Here is an 18,372-nt window from a genome sequence, read left to right on the forward strand (position 1 = left end):
ATAGTTTTGGGGTGATTTATAGTCTTGGGGAAGGTGAACTGATGGACAAGAAGCCTTTGATATTCCACTAATGTTCATTCTTCTGAAATTCTAAGATTAATCACCAGGTGGTGGTAGCACTGATTATTTTCTTTCCAGTTTTCCAAATACTGTTTCTTCTCAATCACTCCAAAGTGAATGTCTGACATTGATTTGAAAAAAGTTAATGAATTCCAGGGTAATGCATTTCAATGCCACTGCTGTTTCATGTACCACTTGAACTTAGTGGAGGAAATGTGGCTGATTTTCTTAATGGTACAGTTACAAGGACAAACAAAAGTGACTGCTATTTGGCAAATGGTTTTATTTTCAAATTCTGAAGGTCAGTCTGAAGTGTTTTATGTCATCAATCATAATTGTCTGATCTTACAGCTTTCCATTAAGCATATGAAAGGGATTTCAGTAATGCTGTTCTTTAATATCTGTCATGATTTGACACCTTGTCAGAGCTACTTTGGAGTCGTGTCCAAGTCTTGGGCAGAGATTGAGCTAGCCCTTTGCTTGATTAGAACTATCACTTTGATCAGATCAGTGTCAGAAGATTAGTTCCCCACAGCCTTCTGAAGATTCTGGTAACTGTTTCTTTACTGCTTCACAGCCTCCCCTGGTGAAGACTCAGACCGTCACCATCTCAGATACTGCCAATGCTGTGAAAAGTGAAATCCCAACCAAAGATGTCCCTATTGTCCACACTGAGACCAAGACCATCACCTATGAAGCTGCTCAGGTAGGGCACCGTTTAATGTTTCAGAACCAAAGCCTGGAGTAAACACAATAAATAACCTTTCTTCACAGGGTTTCTAATTATTTGCTCCAAATAGTGATAGGCTTTTCTGGGGCGGTTTTTTTAGAAGAGATCACTGATCTAAGAATGCCCCAAAATACTTTTCTTGTTAATCCTTACCCGAGGATATTTTTTTCCATGGATTTTTAGAGAGAGTAGAAGGGAGAAAGGTGGGGACGGAGGGAAGGAGAGAGAGAGAAACATATTTGTGAGAGAGACATATATCGGTTTCCTTCCACACATGCCCCAACTGGGGCCAGGGATCAAACTTGCAACCCAGGTACATGCCTTTCACTGGGAATCAAGCCTACGACCCTTCTGTGCTTAGGCCAGCCCTTTAACCACTGAGCCACACTGGCCAGGGCTTCAAAATACTTTATAAAATCAAAATTGTCTTGGATCTGATTGCTTATACCCACCCAATTCACTCAGGGAAGGCAGTCTAGTGTAATGGTTAGGAACATGAGCTTTGGGTCAAACAAACCTGAGTTTAGATCCTGGCTTCTCCATTTATTAACTTAAGCAAATAACTGAACATCTCTGAGCCCTGATACCCTGCCCCAACCCCACCACGCATGATGTTAGTACCTGTATCTACCTCATGATTTTGTTATGAAGATTATAGAAGACATAGTGATGCATGGAACTGACTTGAGCACCATGCCTGAAAGCATACATAACAGCTCTAATAATTATAACCAATTTAGTACAATTAAATTAAATTTAATATCACATAAGAATTTAAAATTTTTGTTTGCATCCTACTTTTAATAAAATTTCTCTTTCATTATTGGCAATTTGAATGAGCTAAGGTTGCTTATGTTGAATTGTTTTTCTTTCCTTTTTTGTTTTGTTGATCCTCACCTGAGGATATTTTTTCCATTGATTTTTAGAGAGAGTGGAAGAGAGGGAGAGAGGGGGGGAGAGAGAGAAACATTGATGTGAGAGAGACACTTTGTTTGGTTGCCTCCCTCACATGCCCTACCGACCTGGGGATTGGACCTACAACCGAGGTACATGCCCTTGACTGGGAATCAAACCCGAGACCCTTTGGTCCACGGGCTGACGCCTAATCACTGAGCAAAACTGGCCAGGGCTGCCACTCACTAGTTTTGAGTTTTGGGGCAAATAATTCCTCTTCTCAGCCTGAATTTTCTTACCTGGGAGTGCTAATAAATCTCTGTTCTTTCTATTTATTTCATAGGGCTGTGTGAGCATCAGAAAAGATCCTGTTAGAAAGCCGTCTGTGAACTATAAAATGCTGTACACAGTACATAGTTATTGTCACTCTTGTTGAACCTGTGGCTACACTCTGCCTCCTCTTTCTGATCTACTCCTATTACTGACCCAATGCTAAGGGAAAATGGACCCATCCAGCTTTTTTAGAAGGAGCCATGTTGCCAGGGTATTTTTTAAAACTTATTTATTAAGAGATCACTGTAAAGGAATCAGGGTTTTGATTTAGAATGTACAGCTGAAGAGCAAAACTGCATCCTGCAACATTCGCCCACAAGGCTTCCTGCAAGGCATAATGATGCGCCATGTTTTCTTCCCCTCTGTAGACTGATGACAGCAATGGGGACTTGGACCCAGGGGTCTTGCTGACAGCTCAGACCATCACATCTGAAACCACCAGCAGCACCACCACAACTCAGATTACCAAGGTAACAGACCAGCCACTACTCCCTTCTGGAATCCAGTGGCATGTTGAGCTTGCTGCCTCTCTGCAGGAAGGACCCTGATCTATAAACAAGGGTTTTCTGCTCCATCCTTACTGAGCCAAATTATCCCAAGTGTCCCAGGTGGAAGGACCTGCTGCTTTCCCTGGGAATAAACCTAGGGAGACCTGAGAGTATCCCTGCCTACTTTATAGTTTCATAAAGTCACACATGGTGGTTGTCTTTACACATCCATCTGTCTCTTGGGTTAGTGAGTCTCCTATCTGGCTTTGGAGGTAAGTTTAAAAAAACCAGTTTAAGGGCAAGTGTTGTTGGTATTATTGTACAACCGTATTTTCCAAGCCAAAAAATCAGAACTCGGGGTCCAACAAAGAATTTTTATGTCATGTCCAGGATCAAGGCCATGGGAACTATAGTTTGGATCCTGAAATATTGGAATTATTACCATATTGCTTATGGGAGCAAGAGGGGCAACATATCTAAAATTGGAACTGCTCCCAGACAGTCAGGGGCAATCATGTTTGTTGTAGCACTAGAGGAAAATGCATTTTCTTAAAAGTAGGAAATCTAGATTTCTGACCAAGCTCTGTCATCAACACATGTACGGACTGGAAGCCAGTTACTTACCATGTCTACCTACACCTTTGTTTTCTTCATGTGTCAAGTCGGGAAACCTACCCATGCTGAGGGGATTATTTGAGGCTCTCTTGATACCAATAATATGAAAATGCTTTAAAATAAAGAGCCCAATTTCAGGCTGCATGAGACTTTTGGTCAGCCTTTTGATTTTTTTCATCCTAAAAATAATCAGATAAAATATACAAGTGAAGAAAAAACAAAATATATTTATCTGTTTTGTTTACTCACTGAACTTCTGTGGTGTTTGGGAGGTAGAAAAGGGGAAAAGTAAATAGAGATTATGACTTTCTGTTTAACTTATTGAAGATTTTAGCAATCCAAGGGGATAGAGGTATGTTTATTTAGCAGGTCCAGCCAAGGTTTTGGACAAGTAGGTGAGAAACTGTCCTATCCAGTACCCAGCGGCAGATTAAAATTTGGAGTGGAGCTTTCAGAATAATCTCTTGCTGTTTTTTCTTTCTTTCTCATATGACCACCTCCCTTTGGTTTCAGACTGTAAAAGGTGGGATATCAGAGACCCGGATTGAAAAGAGAATTGTGATCACGGGAGATGCCGATATTGACCATGATCAGGTGGGAATGCTGAGTAGATTCTGGGCATGGGAGGAGTCCCTGGGCAGGAACATTGATGGACGCAAAAGATACCTCTGCCAGCTTCACCTCCAAAGAGCCCCCTTGGCTACTCTAATTCTTACTCAAGAAGAAAGATGAAGGAAATCAGATCACAGAGGCCTGTGGGATGGGGGCTGTGAACTGGGGAGGCAGGGAAGTGGAATAGGAAGAAATAGGAAGGAATAGGAATAGGAAGACTTTAGACTCAAAACACCTGGTTTAAATCCTAGGTCTTGCCATATCCTAGCTCTTAACCCCCCAGGCTTCTGCTTCCTCATCTATAAGGTGGGCATTTTACACACATCACACATCAAGGTTGTTGTGAGACTGAAGTGAGAGACGGATGTACAGTGTGTGGCACACGGTGGGCTCCAAGTAACTGGAGCTGTTGCTATTTGGGGGATATCGAGTATGTAAGCCTGTGCTAGGGACAGTAGGTGGTATCAAAGCAAAAGGAAGGCATGCCTCTACTCTCAGGGCTGTCAGAGCTCAGGAGACAACTAGAGAGACATAGACCAGACTTGATTTCTGTCCTTGATCCATCAGTCACTCACTTGGGCCTTGGGCAAATCACTTCAGCTCTGATTCTTTTTTTCTTCTCCTAAAAGAGTACATTGATCTAGATCATTTCTGGGCCCTCCTGAGAGCTAAGTTCTATGTTTTTATGTTAATTAGGTGCTAATTGTGTGCTACAAGCAATTAGCAAATAATAAGGTCAGGATTAATGTTCCCAGTTCTCTGCCAGTGAGGTTAGAACAGTAACTGCAGAGACGTGGGGGCGGAAGACACTGCGTGCAGATGCTCTGGAATCATTGACAGGAGCACAGGAGCGCTGGAGCAAAAATTCTGTGGCCTTTGTGCTGATATGCTGAGTGCCTTAAACGCAAGAGAAAGAAAACCTGAGCTGCAGTGCTGGCAGCTCCCTTGGTAGCAGGGTTGAGACTTGCAGCTAAGAAAGCCGGGCTCAGGGTCCCAGCAACAGGCTGCTCAGCCCAAGTGAGAGGCCTGCAGCCTGTCTGTCCCAGCTCAGTGGATCCTGCTGCATCGCTGCCTGCACCCCCTTCCTCAGTCTGGTGTGCTCTGGGCCCCCACCACATGCTCAGTCAGTGTTGGACAGCAAGAGCTGTGGGCTGGGAACGTGTGTGGGGTTTGGAGTGAGACAGATCTGGGTTGAATCCTGACTCTGTAGCCCACTGGTTGTATGCCTTTGAACAAGTGATTTTACTTCTCAGGTATAGTTTCACCATCTATAGAATAAAGATAATCAGAGATTTTTTTCAGGGTTGTTGTGACAAAGGGACAAGCACACTTGACAGCTCAGATGCTCAGTGTCCCGCAGTTCTCTAGGTACTGAGGGCTGCACACAAGGGATAAGGTGTGGTGCTCTCTGGGTAGGGGGAGGGGAGCACTTTAAGAAGGACTGTTCAGGAGACATTGTGGGTTGCAGGGTTTCATAGAGAGAGAGGTGAAGGCCAGAGTAACCAAAGAGGGTCCTGAAGCACAAGCAGGCGAGTTGGGCAAAAAGAGATCAGGGAGGATGCGCAGGGGCCTGTAGTGGTGGTCGTTCCAAGAATGGCTTTTGTGGAGTCAAGAGACCAAAAGAGGGATTTCCTTTCTTCGCCCGTCCCTCATGTCTATCTTAGGGATGGTTCTACTTCTTCTTTTAAAATAATTTCATTGATTTTTAGAGAGTGGAGAGGGGGCAGGAGAGAGAAAAGCATCGACCTGCTGCCTCCTGCATGCACACCTGCAATCCCCTACTGGGGATCAAGCCCGAACCCCTAGTATGTGCCTTGACCAGGAATCGAGCCTGTGACCTTTTGGTGCATGGGACAGTGCTCAGCCAACTGAGCCACACTGGCCAGGGCAGCTAGAGTTCTTTTTAATGGAGGGTGGGAGGGTGGGGAGAGCTATCTGTGAGAATTGCTGTGCTACCAGCCTCCAAGGGCTGCAGCACCTTGGGGTGCTCTGAGCTAGAGGCTCAGAGACTTGCAGCCCAAGGAGAGTAGTAGCTTCATCACTCTACTTTCCCTCTGCTCTCTCTGGCTTATCTAAAATGATCAAGACCCCTCCAGATGCTAAATCAGCCCCCTCCCAAATCTAAAAGACAGTATGGTAGAAAGTCCAATGGACTAAAGTTAAAACCCCTGTTGCATTACTTACTAGCTGTGAAACATTAAGCACTTTAGTTAACCACTGAATCTGATTCCTCCTTTATGAAAGGGAAATAATGGTTCTACCCTCATTCATTAACTACATAATAACTAGTGGAGATTAACTATATAGTAATAAGTAATGTGGTTAGGCTAGTGCATGACATGTAATAGGCCCTCCCACTCTTCTTTCTTCTCCCTGCTTTTGTCAAAGACATCTCTTCCTTTTTGCAGCATGCTGCTTTAGTTTCCTCTCCTGTTCTGAACTTCCCAGATACCATTTGTTGAACACAGATTTTGCTTTGTCCTTAGACTCACTTCTGAATGGATCCTCCCAGACCCACCCGGCAGGTGCAGACATCGCCCCTGAACTCCCTCTCTGGTTCCTTAAAAAAGTTCTAACCTTCTCTGTCTCTGTGTTTTTAGTCCAGGAGCCTCCCTGTGCAGGATAGAGTGGATAAGGTCATTGTCAGCTTGGTTTAGCCTAAATGCTGCCCCAGATGGGTAGCAGAGTTGCGCAGCGGAAGCGTGCTGGGCCCATAAATGCTGTCCCAGTACTGCAGACAGGATGGAATTTGCCAGAAAAATGCTGTCCTGTGACCCTGCCTTACTTCATTAGCCAGACTGCTTTCTGCCTGATGGGTGTGCTTCCTGTCTTTCTCAGGTCCTTGTGCAGGCCATCAAGGAGGCAAAGGAGCAGCACCCAGACATGTCAGTGACCAAGGTGGTCGTCCACCAGGAGACTGAAATCTCTGAGGAATGAGCTCAGGTAGGGGCTGCTGTTGCTGCGGTGGAGGGTGCTCCCTATCCTAGCCTCGAGCACTGGCCACTCAGGGAACCAGCCCCCAGAGGTGTCCACCCTGGAGCTGGTTCAGTGAAGGCAGGGGAGAGGTTGACGAGGGCTACATAGGAGGTTATTAAGTATTTGGCTCCAACTAAAAGAGCTAGGTCTCTGTGTCCTCCAGCCCTTAGCAGTGCCAGCAGTGATGGGCTGAAGGAGATACCCCAAATGTAGATGCAAACCCCCACCCACCTCCTGAACTTCATGCAGCCTCCTGCTTCTCCACCTCACCCACCTTCCCGTTCTCTCTGCTGCTCTGCTCTCTGCTGTCACAGAGAAGGGCCAGAGACCAAAACCAAGAAAAGCAGGGCCAAGCTATCTGGAAACAGAGGGGTTGGGGGACAGGGAAGAAATGGCTCAAGTTCTTGCAGCAGAGTAGAGAATTGGGAGCAGGGTAGCTGCTTTTTGGAAGACAGGGATCCTGATAAATTCATGCCTAAATTGAAGATGCCATCAATCCCCAGTCAGGACTGGACCCTGTAAAACCGCTCAGGCCCTGATTATTACTTGTGGCCACAAGAACTTGGTAATGGAACTGAGTAAGTCTCCTTTGCAGGATTTATCGACTTTGCTTTTCTTTCTCCTAGGAATCGTTTACCCCCGACTCCCTGCCTGTCTCCCATCCAAGAGAAAACCAGAGAAATGATAAAGAAGCTAACCTGTAATAGCCAGACTTCAGACTTTCAAGATTATTCTAAACCACCAGAAAATTAATTTCATTTTCTATTTGGAGTTTATACCAACAGAGTCTTCTAGAGATCACTGACCTTTTGAATACCTTTTTCTATATTGTGATACCAGAACTGTTACAACTTTTCACTCTATGGACTGTTTTTAAAGAGCTTTTTGGGTTTTTTTTATGGGGTGGTTTGTAACCCCTTCAACCTAGCCTCTCCCCATTTATTTCCAACCCAGACACTGACAGGGTCCACAGAATTCTTCTGGAAAACCTCCAAAGACTCTGTCAGCTGTGTTGGGGGCCAAAGCCAGCTTAATGGGGCTGTCCTGCTCTCCCCTAGTTTTGTACCCTTTGGATGACAGCAGAAACTTTAGAAACCAGCCCTTTCTCAGAACCAATGACGTAACTTTACCAGAATGTCAGGCAGGGTGCAGCCCTGACTCACAGACCCCAGAAAAGTGTCCCTGTCCCTTTGTGGGGGGTGGTTTGGGTGAGGCAGAGACCTCTGCAAAGAATGTAGTGTTTCCTTTTCCTTCCTCCCTCCTGTTCTTTCTTTTTGGAGCTTCTTTAGATCAAAGATATAAGAAGTTGCTCAGCTATATCTAATACTGTGAATGTTTTAACAGATCCGTGGCCTTCACCTTCCTGTCCTCCCTCCCCTTTTACCTCATCAGAAGCAATGGCTCTGCTAAGTGCTCCCTCCACCTCCCATCTCAGGAGAGCAAAACTCACAGAAAAATAGGCACTTTTGGCTGAAAGCACTAATGGCACATTTTTAGTGGTGTTTTGGGCAAAGGAAATGAATGAAGTTTGTGAAAGGTTTTCTAGTTCTGGAAATGTGCACCTCACACAGGGGAATGGTGGGGTTTACCTCGGTCAGAGCCTGCTAAGAAGTACTTCCAGGTGACCATTCCTGGGCCTCTTCTGTAATCCCGGGATGATAGGGAATGTGACTTAGAAGGAGGCTGTGTTCCTTGCCTGTCTTCTTCCCACCAACACCCGCCTGCAAACACCCTTCTGGAGCAAACAAGACCCCACATGCCAGGGGGTACATGTACCAGCTCTACTCCTTTCCACTCGCCATCTGAGGTCTGCCAGGTTTTGTAGCTTGATTTTTATGGTAGATTTGGGTTCTTTTGTTTTGGTTTGAAAATGAGGACTGATGTCCCAATTCCACCATTCCTGGTATGGATTCGGGGGCATTTTTATTCAGTGGGGCTTCTCTAATCTTCTAGCTTGCTTCCCACAAACATCTGCCTAATTCTAGGACAGAGTGAATTCATGAGACAGACGGTGGGTTGGAGTCCACAATCACTGGGAGCTCAAGGGCAGTGAGCAAGAGAGAAGTCCGACTCCTCTGCTCCCACGGTGGGAGCCAGTGGCATGTGTCCAGTCTCTGCTGGCTGCGTTTTGTTTAGATAGACTCAGTTGGTTTGAACTGACAAGTGTATGCATTTTTTTTTAAGTAGTTAGGTGGAATTATTACTAACCAACAGGCAGCTCTCTAGGGAGGCACAGGAAGAGCTCAGGTGGGTTGTGTGACAGGCTTGGGGAGGCTGTCCTGTCTCAGGAACAGACTTAGGCCTATGGGCATAGGGTAAATGGTGGGACTTCATGGTTGGTCCCCAAGCCTGGGTGGTGCTGAAGTTAGACGTCTAGCTCATATCCAGCAACCATATAATATGAGCTCAATTCCCAGTGGCCAGATGTCCTCCTGAAAGCCACCATGGCCCCCAAAGCTGTAACCTGTGGAATGAAGAGGGTGGGGGAGAGGAAGAGGGCATAGCAGTGCATTAGAAATCTGGCAGACTGGATATCCTGTGCCATTCAGACCAGTGTGGCAGCTTTCAGAGCACAGGACCATGAATCAGGCGGCCTAACCTTTCCTTCAGCTCTGTCACCAACTCCGTACACTTCTCCTCACTGCTTCGTTGTCTATAAATTGGACCAGAAAATCTATGATGCCCTTCTAGCACCGAGAAATCATGATTTGGACAAGCTAGCAAGAGGGGTGTCCTTCCAAGCCTCCTTCCCTCTCCTCCCTCTCTGGTAACAGATCTTGGGGTTTGGCAATAGTTTGGATTTTTTTCTTCCTGCAGTTGTGTGTGTGTGCATGTGTGTGTGTGTGCGCGCGCATGAAGAAAAGCAGACTCTGTCCAGGTGGAAATGAAGAGGGGAGGGACTTGGCAGCAGTTTTCCTAAAGTGACTCAGACACATCACAGTAACAACTCTCACTGCAATTTTATTTTTATTTCACTTGAGAAATAAAGACTTCCTCCAAGCCACATGAGGTCTCTGCCACCCACCCACCCACCACGCTGGACCTGCATTTATAAGCTGAGGGCCCACAGAGCCTGGCTGCAGGGACCGGTCAGGGCATCTTTGCCCCTCTTCCCAGCCCACCCCCCCGTGTTCTGCACGGCAGCTGAGGAGGAGGGGACAACAGTCCACCTTGGGAAATGGAGCCAGAGCTATGGCCTTCCCAACACCAAGGAATGCTCATAGGAAATATCTGCCCAAGATCTCAGCCCCAGGCTGGTGGTTTTACAAATCTCTCTCAAATGTATTATTTTGGTGACAAAAATGAAGGAGCTTTGTAAAATTTTAAAAAATTATGAATCATATCAAGTAGTTGTTTACATTTCTTGACAAAATAGGAACTATGGCAGCAGAATCAAATTGGCAAAATCCTTAGATTAAATAGGCAATAATTAGGTCTGCTGTTTTGGCCTTTTGTAGTAAGAGAAGTGGTTGTAGTGTTTAGATACGTGTTTGGTCTTGCTTCTTGTACTGCATTTTTCAATAAACTTAAAAAAAAAAGACTGAATCTGTGAGGATTGATCAGCTTTTAAAGTTCTCTTCCCCTTTTGCTAAAAAGTAAGCTACCCACATTGGCCAAAATGTAGCTTCAATGTTGTATAAAAGGATTTCTGAGAACTGGCAAATCCTTTTTGCCAGCTGAAGGGAGAGTCTGCAGCATAGACCAGGACGGAGGAGAGACGGGCTTCTCAGACCTGTGGGGCGGGGCGGGCCAGGCCCTCAGATGAAGGCAGTGGCAGTAGCGTGGCCCTGGGAGGACAGACCCCGCGTGGCCGAGGAGAAGGGGCTTGCGGTGGACGTCAAAGGCTGTCCCCGTCCCCGCTGGCAGGGAAGGGTCTCAACTGCACCCCACTGCCCATCTTTCTGGAGGCCCAAGCCCATCACCAGAGCCACCGTGGAGGGAGCCTGTCCCAACCTGTAACATCTCAACCTACCTTCCAAGTCTTAGGGGTCCTTGCCCACCACTTGGGTTTGCCAAGACACCGGGTACATCTCCCACTCACCCGGCCTGGACCGCCAGCCTCCTCAGGTGCCTGCTCAGGGCTAAGGCCACTTTGGAGGCTGAAGGAATTCCTGAGGCCGTCATGCTGGTCTCCAGAATCCACACAAACGCCTTCCAGCTTATTGAATCCTTGTGCAGTTGGCATTTCTCTGCTGACATGCAAGTCAGGACGCCTTAGCCGCTGCGGGGGCCAGAGCATCCATTCCCCGGTCTGGGGTGTGACTGAAGCATCTACTAGACATTGGGACTCCTGGGCCAGTTGCCGCGGTCCACGCTGCAGCCTCACAGCAGGCTGTCCCCTGCTCCTCAGACCTGAGCCCCCAAGTCCCCTCCTTCTCCCAACTTGGCATAACCCTCCAGACTGAGGCGGTCCAGCCGCGGCCAGCTCCGGTGAGCACAGTCCCGAGCCGCGGGCGCACCGAGCAGGAGCTCTCCAAGGCCCAGATCCAGAGACTTGGAGTGTTCAATGCAGGGCCCGGAGGGCTGCACGGTGATTATCACATGGCCAGTCTGAGTCCCTGGACCCCAAGGTGGAGGTAGCCCCGGGCCCTTCAGCGGATAACTGTTGAGCAGGGCAGGTAACCCCAAGCGGGGATTAGCAGGTTCTGAACGCAGACTCCGCACTGAGGGGACAGGGGAGGTGCCCCGACGCGGGGACAAGTCCCAACTCTCTGGTTCCACACAGCCTATGGCTCGGGGCGTCCCGGGGCTGGGGAGGAGGGCGCAGTCCCAGCCTGGGCCGTCGGGGGGCCGGAGCGCCTGGTCCCGCAGCACCCCCTCGCGAAGCCGTCTCGTCTCCAAGTCGCGGTTCTCGTAGAGCAGCGTGTTGGCGCAGATGAACACGAAGAGGCCGACGCCCATGACCACGGGCCCAAGGAGCCGCATCCGCTCGTGCGGGCCGTGAGCCCGGCCGGCACCGCGACCCTCGCGTCGCAGCTCGCTCACCGGGGGAGCGCTCGCATTGGCAGCTCGCGACCCCGGGGCCCCGGCACGGTGCGGCCAGTAGCCGGCCACCGCGATGCCCATGCCCACCAGTACCACGAGCGCCCCCAGCGCCGCGAACGCCCCCGACGGGGAGCGCAGCCGCAGCCGCGCCCGCACCCGCAGAGGCTCGGGAGGGGAGCGCGGGCGCCGGCGGCGGCCCAGGCGGCGGCCCAGGCGGGACACGCGGCCCTCGGGGCTCCTCCGCACCTCCGCGCGGTCTCCGGGACTCCCGGCCGTCATCTCGCCGTCGTCTGGGCGCTCTGCAGAGAGAAGCGGGAGGCAGGGGCTGAACCGACGGGTCTAGGGTCGGAGCGCCAGGCTGGGGACACAAATCCGGGAGGGGAGATCCGGCTGCCTCGCCAGGGACGCTTGGAGATCCCCGGCGGCCACCCCCGGATTTTCCCGGGCTGCCAGGCGGGGAGCCGCCCCCACTCCGGTTTTCCGCAGCGGTGCTCGGAGCCAGGGCCGCGCGGCAGAAGCCCGAGTTGGCCGCGCCTGCGGGCGGAGAGGAGGGAGGGGGGCGCCGGCTGTTCCCTGGCGCATCCTGGGCTGCGGGGCTCCGGCCGCCGACGCCCTCTTCTCCAGCCCGTGGGGTCCCGGGCCTCGGGAGGTGTGGGCGCCCCGGCAGAGGTGTCTCCAGGGTAAGTCCCGCCCGGGCGCGACCTCGCCCCCGCACGTGGCAGCGCCGTAGTAAAGGCGGGGGAGGGGGCAGGACCGCCCGGGCCGCTGGAGTCGCGCTCTGGCCCCACTTCCCCTGCTGCGCTTCACATACCGCAGCGTAAGAAGGAGGGGGTGTCACTGACTCCAGCCTCTTCCTGCCCGTCCCCTCCTCCTTCCAGACCTCCTCAGTCAGCACTGAAGCTGCAGCAGGAGAGACTCGAGCAAGACTCCGGGAAGACCGCTCGAACCACGACCAGCGGCAGACTTTGCCCAGGATTTACTCAAACTCCTCGCGGAAGAGGCCGCCCCCTCCCCCAGCAGTCAGGGTGCGGCGGGCGGGAGGCAGGGGCTGCGGGGCTGCACCCGGGGCCCTGTGCGGTGGGCTCCCCTGCTGGCGCTCCCCTCGGTCCGGACGAGGCTGTTTCCAGGTTGCAGCGTTTCCAATTCGGGCTCCTCGGGATGAATCATCCCCCTTTCCCGCCGCCTGGCCTCCTTTCCGGCCTCCTCCGCCGGAGGCTTCGGTGGCCCGCGGCCCGGCCGGTGCAGCACCGGGGTCCCGGCCGCGCGGCCGGTCCAGCCCTGCCCGCGGCCTGGGGGCTGGATTCGGGCCGGGGCGGGAGTGACCGGGCTGCGTGTGGTGTGGCCCCCACGGGAGGGAGAAGTGGGGCGCCAGCCCAGGGTGCCCCGGGCCGCAGGAGAGGAGGGTGAGGACCTCGCGGTCCCGCCGTGCGTCCTCACAGCCCCAGTCTGGTTTCTAAACAGCTCCAGCGCTGGAACCCGCCCCGCGGCCCCAGGGAGGAGGCCTTGCTACCCTACCCGCTCCCCATCCGCACCCCCAACGCAAAGCAGGACACCCGTCCCTGCCCCGGAAAGGACTGGAAGTCCAGGGCCTAGCGTGGAGTGGCGGCGTCTGCCGCGCCCACTGCCTGCTTTTCATCGATGGGAACTGCGGCCAAGAGAGGAGCCCGCCCGTCACCCCGCCGTACGGGGCGGGGGCTCCAGCAGCACCCGACGCCCGGCCTCGGGACCTAGCTCGGCGCTGGGCACTTCTCGGTCCAGCCACGGGGCGTCCGGCAGGAGGCGAGGCGCGTTACCCACTTGTGTCTGAGTGGGAGGCCCTCTCCCCAGCCCCGGGCCAGAGAAGTGACCACCCCGCCCCAAGTCAGAGCCGGGACCCGGTCCCTACTCGGGAAAGGTCACTCCGGAGCCCCGGCGCGCCCGAGGGGAGGGAGTCGGGGGCGCGCAGAGAGACGGGGACACGCTCCGAGACCCCGAGGCTCTGGAGGCGTGAGCCGACGCTGGGGAGCTCAGCGAGGCCACAACTGGGAGACACAAACCGAAGGTCCCAGGTCGCGGGAAGCTGCTGGGCGCTCAGAAATCCCGCCTCCGCTCGCGCCCACGCTTCGGTCCCGGAGAAAGGGAGCACCGGGCTCCCGACACCCTCCCGGGGCCTTTCCGGAGCGAGGAGCCAAACAAAAAGTTAGGAAAAGTGGGGGGTAAGCCCCGGGACCCTAGTTTTGCTCACCTGGCGCCGCCGCGCCCGGTGGGTCCCGGTCCGAGCCCGCGCGCCGATGCTCGCGGCACTGCCACGGTCTCCGCGGAATCTGGGCCCCGGGTCCCGCCCCCACCCCGCCCCGCGCCGCCCCGGCCCCGCCCCCCCGGAGCCCGGGGGACAGTCTGGCCCGAGCCCCGCCAGGCCCCGCCGCCGGAAGAAAGCGACGACTCAGGTCTGAGGGTCGCAGGTAAGCCTGGTGACCCGGAGGGCCGGCCCCGAGTTCCCCGCTTACGTCGTTCGCAAAGACCTAGGACGGCGCCCTCTTCCCACGTGGGGAAACTGAGGCCGAGCCTCAGAGCCCCTGCCCAGCCCCGCAGTCTGAGCGTGCGGACGGGACCCGAAGGCCGCCCGCCCTCCCGCGCCTCTCTGAACCCCTCAGTCCAGGCGCCCGGGAGAGGGTTCCCCGGGGGCGCCTGAGAGCCCCTGATGCCCAGCGCCGTCCGGGGAGCTGCCCGGAGGAGGCGGCCCGAGCTCCTGCTTCGCCAGCCGTCCCTCCATCTGAACCTCACTGCCTTCACCTGTAAAATGGGCTTATGGTGTCTGCCTCGCATCCTCCGGCGGCGAGGGCGGGGTGGACACCCCTGCGCGCGCTCAGCGAATAGTAATCACCGAGAGGGGGCGGCAGTGGGGACGGTCCCGGTCCCCAGAGCTGAGGGAATCTAATGGGGTGTCGCGGGTTCTGCTGGGCCTCCCTAACCCCCCTGAGAAGATGCGTCCAGCCTGGGGGCGGGGGGAGTGGTGCTGGTCCCGAAGCCGAAGGACACCGAGGGCCCCGGAGCCCGGGCGGATGGGCCTGAAGGGGGCGGCCTGGCTTTTGTGCCCCGCCCGCCCCCAGAGGCAAGAATGTGGAGCCGAGCGCGGGGGTCGGCTGGCCGCCCAGTTTCCATGATGCGGGGGGCGGGCTCAGAGGAGGGGAGCGCGGGAGGGCCGCCAGGTTCCGCGCCCGGCCCCCGCCTCCCTCCCGCAGCCCCGCTGGGCCCCTCGGGAGGAATTTCCGGCCTGGGATTGATTAGAACGCGCCCCTCCCCCCGCCGCGGAGACCCCCCGGCACGCGGGCGCGAGGGGAGGGGGAGGGGAGGTAATGAGACCCGGCTGTGCGCCCCGGCGCGGGCGGGGAACTGGGGAAGTCTTCCGCCCGCGCCGCCCCACCTCCCCTCGCGTGGCCGAGCGGGGTCCCGAGGCCACACGGCCGACCTAGGCCTCGAACGCAGGCTCCCGGCCTCCGGCTCGGTCGAGGGAACTGGGGATGGCGCCCCTGGGCGCCCCTCTCCCAGCCCCCGGGGACCAGGCATCTTCGGGAGCAACCGCGGCCGCCCCTGGCAGCGGAGCCTCCTCGGTGGACCGACCATGAAGGTACCGGCGTCCAGAGGAGGCCACAGTGGGTGAGGCTGAGCCTCGGCTCCCGAGGCTGCACCCCTGCGGCCCGAGAGCGAGGCCACCCGCGCGGGACCGAAGGCTCCAGCGGCCTGAGCTGGGAGGACAACGCCCTCCGCTCCGCGCCTGGGCGGTGGCCTGCGCGCCCCTGAGGCAGCAGCCTTCTTCCTGCCTCCTCCCGCCCCCTGGCTCCTGCCGTCTCCTTCGCTCGAGACCCCCAGGGCGACCCCGTGCTCCGTCCACCCCGCGCGCACCGACCCACCGCGCCCCGGCCTCCGCCCTCACAGAGCCTTTCTCCCGCGCCCTCAGTCACTGCCCTTCCTGGGGACACCAACTCTGGAGGCCAAAGCCCGGCTGTCTGGCTGCCCTTGTCCTTGGTACTCCATCTGTCCTGGTGTTTACCACTTGCTTTTCCTGCCTGCTCCTCCCAGCTTTCCCCCTCCCTGGCTCCCCAGTGTTGGGGCTCCTCCAGCCTGGGCCCGCAAACCCAGCCTCACTGTCGGCCAGACACCTCCGGGAAGTCTCCTGGGCCCAGTGACCGAGCCCGTTCCTGCCCTCCTGTCTGCCCCTCCCCCTCTGTGAAGAGCCTCACTGCTCCCCACCACCACCACCACCACCACACCAGGGGTCACTTTAGGCTCCTTCCTCTCCCCCTGCCATTGAATTCACCAAGCCCCTGGACCCTGTTCGTGTAACCTGGAATTAGCCACCTTCTCCCTGCCCCAGGGCGCTGTCCTGCCCACGGGCTATGCCGAGGGGCCCCAAGCATCTCTGCATTGAATCTGAACCCACCACTCCCTGCTTAAAACCCTCAATGGCTCCTCATTGTTCCAAATGGAGTTTAAAATCCCTCTCATCTCCACAACTGGCCCCTGCCCCTCTCACATTCCGCCTTCCCGGGTAGCTGAACTTGTTTCCACCCTCAAATCTTCTGCGCTCTGGCCTCCCCTGATCGTCCCTTTGGCTCCTACTCGTCCTTCACACCTTCTCTGTGCCCCCACCAGGTCGGCCCCTCCTCCACCCCTTCACTATACACCCTCACACAGCCTTCCCTGAGCAGCCTGCGCACAGGCAAACTGAGGTCAGTGTTTGGGAACTGAGTCGGCTTCCCGTCTGTGTTCCCCCCTCATCTGTCTTGCTCACCCCTAGAGCCCTGTGCCCAGCCCGTTGCCTGCCCACAACTGGCCCTAGACTGGCCTGTGTCTCCCCCACCCCCAGACTCTCTCCTAATTTCCACTCTTGGGCCCCACTCAGACAGCAGGAGGAAGAGTCAGCTTCCCCATCTGTAAAAAAAAAAAGGGAGGAGTGTCATATTTACCCCCCATTGTTGTTTTGAAGATTAAGAATACACGTTTAGCCCTGGCTGATTTGGCTCAGTGGTTAGAGCGTCAGCCCCGGGACTGAAGGGTCCTGGGCTCAATGGTGGCCAAGGGCAGGAACCTCGGCTGCAGGCTCCATCCTTGGCCCTGGGCTGTGCACCAGTGGGAGGCAACCAATCCATGTGTCTCTCTCACATTGATGTTTCTCTCTCTGTTTCTCTCTACCCCCTTCTACTCTCTGAAAAGCAATGGGGAAAATATCGTGGGGTGAGGATTTAAAAAAAAAATACACATGTTTAGCATCTGGCACAAAGTGGATGCCTACCAGCAGCTGCTCCCGCCTCTGACCATGGGGTTCCAGGCACAGAGGACAGTGTTTAGGGGCTGTGGAAACGTTCCTTGGCGTCATTTGGGGTGGTGGGGGAAAGAAGGGTCCCCTGTCCTAGATACAGCCTCTTTTAATTCTCTTGAGAGTTCTAGGAAGTCAATGTTATGCCTAGTTTACAGATAAGGAAACTGGTTCAGAGAGGCACACCAACCTGCCCACAGGCACCCAGCTCAACTGCTTAGTGCCCTCCCACTCTTCAGAGCGATGTCCACTGGGCCTGCTTGTGTGGGCAGGAGTGACCTCACTATTGGGACACTGATTTCCTCCTGAATCTGTCCTTGCCTCTGTGTGACCCAGGCTCTCACTTTTGAAGGAGGGGCCTGTATGAGTTGTCCCCCAGGGACCTGGTCAGCATTTCCCCCCAAGCTTCTCTGTGAAGGTAGGGAATGTGACACAGTGGCCCTTATGTCCCTGTCTACCTGAGGCTCCATGTCCTCTCCAGAAGCCATTCCTGCATGTCACTGCACACCCGCCTGGAAATTCACCTTCCCTCATCTCCACTTTAGGAACAACCAGGCTAAGCTGCCCTGGATTTCCTGCTTGAGCCCCAGGGGTTTCTAAAACCATTCTTGTCTCAGGGCTGCCTGGGAGCACTAGGGACACAGCCCTGTGCCAGCATGGCTCCACTAGAGAGACCTCAACTGAGAGTTCAGATGCTGGTTCAGAGCAGAGAGCATGGCACGTAGATTTGTGCCGCTCATTTATGCGTTCATTGATTGCTTCTTGTATATGCCCTCACCAGGGATCAAACTCACGACCTTGGAGTATTGGGAGGACGCTCTAACCAGCTGAGCTACTCCCCCAGGGCTCTGGGTCCCAGTTTTGATTATGCTGCTCAGGTGTTCCCTAGGTGACTTTGGGCATGTCACAGCACTCCCTCACAGCTCCTGCCTCTGCAATTTGTCCCTCACAAGGACTGGTGTTGCTGATTCAGTAAGTGGTTGGCAAATAGAATCCAGAACCTCAGTTCAAATGCTCCATTTTTATAGGGGCAGAAACCAATGCCCAGAGAGGGAAAGTGACTTGACCAGGGTGACCCAGCTAGTGGCATTCTCACTGAGTTTCAAGGTCAGAAGATTGTCCCACAGTCACCAGTTCCCATCCAAGGCTCAGGCCCTCAGAGGATTCTGGGATATGAATATCAAGTCCATCTCCACTCCCTGAAAGCTCTGAGCTGGGCTCCTGAGCTTCCCACCTGGTGTCTCTGGGCCATTGGCAAAGCCCTTAGGGAGAATGAGTCCCAACTCCACTGCTCTCCCAAGCCCAGAAAAGAGGAAGCAGAGTCAGGGTGATGCTGGAAAGTCAAGGAGGTGAGACCCTCCTGGGGAACAGGGCAAAGCCAG

The 18,372-nt window shown here is 54.3% G+C and overlaps 2 protein-coding genes across 18 annotated transcripts in view; one reads left to right on the plus strand and one right to left on the minus strand.

The window, feature by feature from the left end:
- EPB41 (erythrocyte membrane protein band 4.1) overlaps window positions 1-10,237 on the plus strand; it is a 138,391-nt gene extending 128,154 nt beyond the window's left edge. For 13 of the 15 annotated variants that reach the window (XM_081146167.1, XM_081146171.1, XM_081146158.1 and 10 more), the window contains 5 exons: window positions 638-766; window positions 2,386-2,487; window positions 3,634-3,714; window positions 6,571-6,675; window positions 7,335-10,237. In XM_081146167.1, the coding sequence (XP_081002293.1) occupies window positions 638-766; window positions 2,386-2,487; window positions 3,634-3,714; window positions 6,571-6,669 (411 nt within the window). In that variant the 3' untranslated portion in view covers window positions 6,670-6,675; window positions 7,335-10,237. The remainder of the gene's footprint in view (window positions 1-637; window positions 767-2,385; window positions 2,488-3,633; window positions 3,715-6,570; window positions 6,676-7,334) is intronic. The other 2 variants (XM_081146160.1, XM_081146161.1) reach the window with 1 other exon arrangement.
- A 239-nt stretch (window positions 10,238-10,476) lies between these two features.
- On the minus strand, window positions 10,477-14,835 carry TMEM200B (transmembrane protein 200B). 3 transcript variants are annotated; one of them, XM_081145186.1, is made up of 2 exons: window positions 14,467-14,835; window positions 10,477-11,993 (listed from the first exon to the last, which is right to left on the minus strand). In XM_081145186.1, the coding sequence occupies exon 2, from the start codon at window positions 11,971-11,973 to the stop codon at window positions 11,056-11,058; it is 918 nt and encodes a 305-aa protein (XP_081001312.1). In that variant the 5' UTR covers window positions 11,974-11,993; window positions 14,467-14,835; the 3' UTR covers window positions 10,477-11,055. The 3 variants fall into 3 exon arrangements, with proteins under 3 accessions (XP_081001312.1, XP_081001310.1, XP_081001311.1); XM_081145184.1 differs by lacking the exon at window positions 14,467-14,835 and adding an exon at window positions 13,919-13,996; XM_081145185.1 differs by lacking the exon at window positions 14,467-14,835 and adding an exon at window positions 12,506-13,138.
- Window positions 14,836-18,372: the final 3,537 nt, after the last annotated feature.

This window comes from Miniopterus schreibersii, assembly GCF_964146895.1.
Source record: "Miniopterus schreibersii genome assembly, chromosome: 8".
NCBI lineage: Eukaryota > Metazoa > Chordata > Mammalia > Chiroptera > Miniopteridae > Miniopterus > Miniopterus schreibersii.